General features: G+C 47.5%; 1 protein-coding gene across 1 annotated transcript; it reads right to left on the reverse strand.

Annotated features, from left to right (window-relative positions):
• Positions 1-1,612: 1,612 nt before the first annotated feature.
• fzd8a (frizzled class receptor 8a) lies at positions 1,613-3,844 on the reverse strand. Its single transcript, XM_041813723.1, has one exon. The coding sequence runs from the start codon at positions 3,468-3,470 to the stop codon at positions 1,722-1,724; it is 1,749 nt and encodes a 582-aa protein (XP_041669657.1). The 5' UTR covers positions 3,471-3,844; the 3' UTR covers positions 1,613-1,721.
• Between the last annotated feature and the right edge of the window lie 498 nt (positions 3,845-4,342).

Here is a 4,342-nt window from a genome sequence, read left to right on the forward strand (position 1 = left end):
TTAGAGGTAAACACAAGGGAAACAAACTACATCCCTGAGAGGAACAGTGGAAAATAAACCAGAGCAATAATGTGAACATAAGTGCAACATTTTGATGAACTAATCTAACAAATTTAAACTCTCAAAATGGTTCTTAAGCAACTTTACACAAACACTTAAACTACTCAGAGCTGCAGGTGAGCTTCATGGAAGCAGAATGCTTAAAAAGCAGCTGTTTTAATTGTAATAAAGTTCATTTTGGTGGTGGATGTCTGCTGAGGCACAGATGTAAGATTTATGAGTCTAATCTACACTCACAACAAATGCATGCCTACTCTACACTGGAAAGAAGCATTTTAGGTTAACACCCTCAGTGTGAGCTTATAGAGCAGGGAGAAACCATCATTACAAAGCTCCCTGTCACCATTGACCAGTAAATCAAAGACATTTCTCCTCTGGGTTACACTGTATCATCCCCCTGCCAGCACACTGGGTTAATTGGGACTAAAGCAGATACATTTGTAGCAAGAAAACGCCTCGATTAGGCCCCTAAGATGTGAGATCATGTGAACAGACCACCTGTGGGGCTTTCATTGCGTTTTCAATATCATTCATGTCAAGGCCCCTGCACTCATTGACACAGCTTGAGCCGAGAGAGAAGATGTTTCAATTCAGACTCTGAGCAAAAAAAAAAAAAAAAAAAAAAAAAAAGAGGAAGAAAAAAAAATCTAAACACAAGACGCAGGGGGGCTCTGGCAGGTTTCAGGCTCTGACAAACCCCCCCAGAAAAGAGAGCTCCAAAACGCTCTTTGAATAGCAGGACGTCCATCAAAGCATCCAAATGGGGACATTTAGGGGGAACCTTGGCACATCAGACAGACACTCCTAATACACACCACCTTTCTTCTACGCTGCTAAAAAAGAAAGATCAAAGTTTGTGCAGATGAAAAGGGTCTGTTCCCTGCATTTATACCCCCCCATTCAAACACTCCCTCTTTTTACTAAATTAAGAAAGCGGGCTTCGGCAGGCATGTGAAGAGGACTTTAACAATTATGGAGATGCTCCAACTCAACCCCTGCCTCTAATTACCACTCTCTGATGGTTTAAAGGGCTCCCTCCCAACAAAACTGCCACAAAAATCTGAACCCTGCACCGGGAAAACACTGCAACGGAGAGAGTTCACATTTATCAAATGTTTTATTGTCAAAATAAAGGTTGTATTTGCTTTTTTCTCACAAAAAGAGACATCTACACTTTGTACAAATTTACAGTATAGCTTATAAAGTTTTCTTTTATACACAAATGTACAAGTTTTTACATAACTTTTTTATATAAATACATTTGAAATTACAAAAAAAAAACGAAGACCCGTAAAATAGTTGGGCACTTTTAAGGCTTAATTTAAACCATCTTTGATGTGATTGAATTGTACATTGTTTTCTGGCACTGTGTCAGCAATAAAAACTCTTTGTATGAAGCTATAGGAGCCAAACTGTCTCTCTGCCTGCAGCAGGTAATGCCCAGATTGTGAGTGTACCTCTAATCCTTCTTAACAGAGGTGTATGAATGAGTGTTTCAGCCAGCTCTCCCTGCAGAGGTGAGTTTGGGTGAGTAAAGGGTGGGTGGGTGGGTGGGGGGACACCTCAGCAGCAGTTCATTACAATGCAAATCACTTAAGACAGGGAGTGATGGGTTATCTCCCAAACAATTAGCAGTCCTCATAAGCTGCTTTTTCTCTCATTCAAACCTGGGACAATGGCATCTGCTTGGGGCAGGACACGGAGCTGGCCGTGCCTGACCTCCACGTCAGTCCTGTGCTCACGTCACTGTACATGGAGCCGCTCGTGCCTTTGCTCCCCCAGCAGCAGCGCGTGCAAAAAGTCCTCCAAGAGTCCAAAGTTTTCCCGGACCAGATCCAAACTCCGGACGTGATGCCCACCAGAAGGCACATAAAGTACTTCAACATAAAAACTGCATAGTCCGGACTCCTGCGCTCTGTCTCTAACAAGCAGTTGGAGCAGTTGTGTGTGATCTCCCAGCTCTGCCTGTTGTGCTGCTCGTAAAAGTAACACGCAACAATAATAGTGGCTGGCACAGTGTAGAGCACCGTGAAGATGCCTATTCTGATCATGAGTTTCTCAAGTTTGTCCGTTTTTGTGCCTCCCTGTTTGATGACGCTGCGGATCCGGAATAGAGACACAAATCCGGCCAGGAGGAACATAGTGCCAATGAATAAATAAATCACCAAAGGGGCCAAAACAAAGCCCCGCAAGTTGTCCAAGTTCTGATTCCCTACGTAGCATATCCCAGCCACAGAGTCTCCATCCACGGAGCTTAACGCCAGCACCGCGATGGACTTCATGCTGGGGATGAGCCAAGCGGCCAAGTGGAAGTACTGAGAGTAACTGGCGATGGCCTCGTTGCCCCACTTCATCCCCGCTGCCAGGAACCAGGTGAGAGATAAAATGACCCACCAGATGGAGCTGGCCATGCCGAAGAAGTAGATGAGCAGGAAGACGACTGTGCAGAGCGCAGGGCCGGTGGTTTCATAGTGGATGTGCTCCAGGTCAAACTCCCTGTTGCAGGCGACTTTCTCATGCCCGGCGATCAGTCTCACAATATAGCCGATGGACACAAACATGTAGCAGGCAGAGAGGAAGATGATGGGTCTCTCTGGGTACTTAAAGCGCTCCATGTCGATGAGAAAAGTCGCAACTGTGGCAAAAGTTGACACGAAGCACAAAACAGACCAAAGTCCGATCCAAAAGGCGGTGAAAGCCCGCTCGTCGTGCGTAAAATAGGGATTGTGGCACGGCATGGCACAGTTTGTGATCTGGCCTGTCTTAACTCGGTTGTAAAGCGGGTGTCTGTCAGTGTTCACAGGCACCATGGGCTCCAGACACTTACAGCCCGGCTCACAGGGCGCAGAAGGCGGCTTGTATTTCCCAGGCGCACCAGGACGGTTCGGCTTACTTTTAGACGGATTGTAGCCCTTCCCTGGGTGGTTTGTGGGTTTGGAAAGGACGGGGGACACCGTTGTGGAGTCTGTTCGGTTGTAGTCCATGCAAAGAGTGTCAGGGTTGCCCTGGACGGGCAGCAGGTCACATTTCATTCTGTCCGGCCAGGGGAAGCCGTACTGCCGCATGAGAGGCGCACAGCCAGCACGAGCGCGCTCACACACGCTCCGGCACGGCGGGAGAGGTTTCTTATAGTCCTCTAGGCAGATCGGAGTGTACATGCTGCACAGGAAGAACTTCAGGTCCGGGGAGCACTGGATCTCAACCAGAGGCCAGAACTGGTGCACCTCCAGTCCCGCCTCGTCCTGCGTGTCGTGATTAAACTGATTGGGCATGTAGGTGTAGTTGTAGCCGATCCCTTTACACAGCGGCACGGCGATCTCCTGGCAGGTGATCTCCTTGGCTGTGGTGCAGCTGGATCGGGGCAGAAGAGCGAGACAGAGGAGCAGGTAAATCCCAAACAGGTCCATCATCTCTCCAGCGCGTCGTTTCCCCCCTCTTCTGCTCAGAAATAAATCCTCCGCGTTCTCCTCCGCTTTGGTTAGATGTTACGCAGCGAGCCCATCTCGCTTTTCTCGGGATCTTGCACGGAGTTGCAAGCAATGTGCAAGCCGTGTTTACTTTCAGCCGAGGAGGAGGAGAGAAAGCAGCCTTCAGGGCGGCGAGCAGCAGGCAAGATGGCTGAGAGGAGAGTCCACCTCCTTCTGGAAAAGCTCCCGGTATCCTCACACAGATGGTTGAAAAATAAAACCCCAGATTCTGCTGTCTGATCGGTATAAAAAAAAATGACAATGTGGGCCTCGTTTCTGTCTCCACAACACGGTGGCTACATCCAGTCCCACCTCTGTCCCGGTTCCCATACAAATCAACGGCTTGGAGACGACGCGGAGCCGATATATACAAGAGCCATGCAGGCGACACCCCCAGTGGCTCTCCTCCAATCACAGAGCGGCAGGGGCGGTGCTTTGCAGCTGTCTATCAAGTTTTTATCAGCATGTTTTGTTATATAGCTTATGATCATACTGGTTTTGCCAGTGTCTGTGGCACTGGGGTACAGGATGGAGACGTGGAGCACAGATTCAGCTCCATCTTATTAAAAAGGGAAGAAAAACATCACTTTTACGCATTTTTACGCACAGCTGCCCATCTTGAAATACAATAAAACTGCTGTAGTAAACCCCTCACTGCATTTAAGAAGAGCCAAACATTCACATCTAATAATAGCAAAAGTGTAATTTTACGCGTAATCATCATAATTAAGTCATTATAAAGCTGTTAAGGCGCCTGTGACGCATGATTTTCCATACTCTTTCAATGAATGAACTTTTACCTCAGCTTCAGTTCA

Source organism: Cheilinus undulatus, linkage group 19 (assembly GCF_018320785.1).
Source record: "Cheilinus undulatus linkage group 19, ASM1832078v1, whole genome shotgun sequence".
In the NCBI taxonomy this organism is placed as follows: domain Eukaryota; kingdom Metazoa; phylum Chordata; class Actinopteri; order Labriformes; family Labridae; genus Cheilinus; species Cheilinus undulatus.

Coding starts and splice junctions, on each gene's coding strand:
- fzd8a (XM_041813723.1), bottom strand. CDS start 3,470: ATGATGGACCTGTTTGGGATTTACCTGCTCCTCTGTCTCGCTCTTCTG.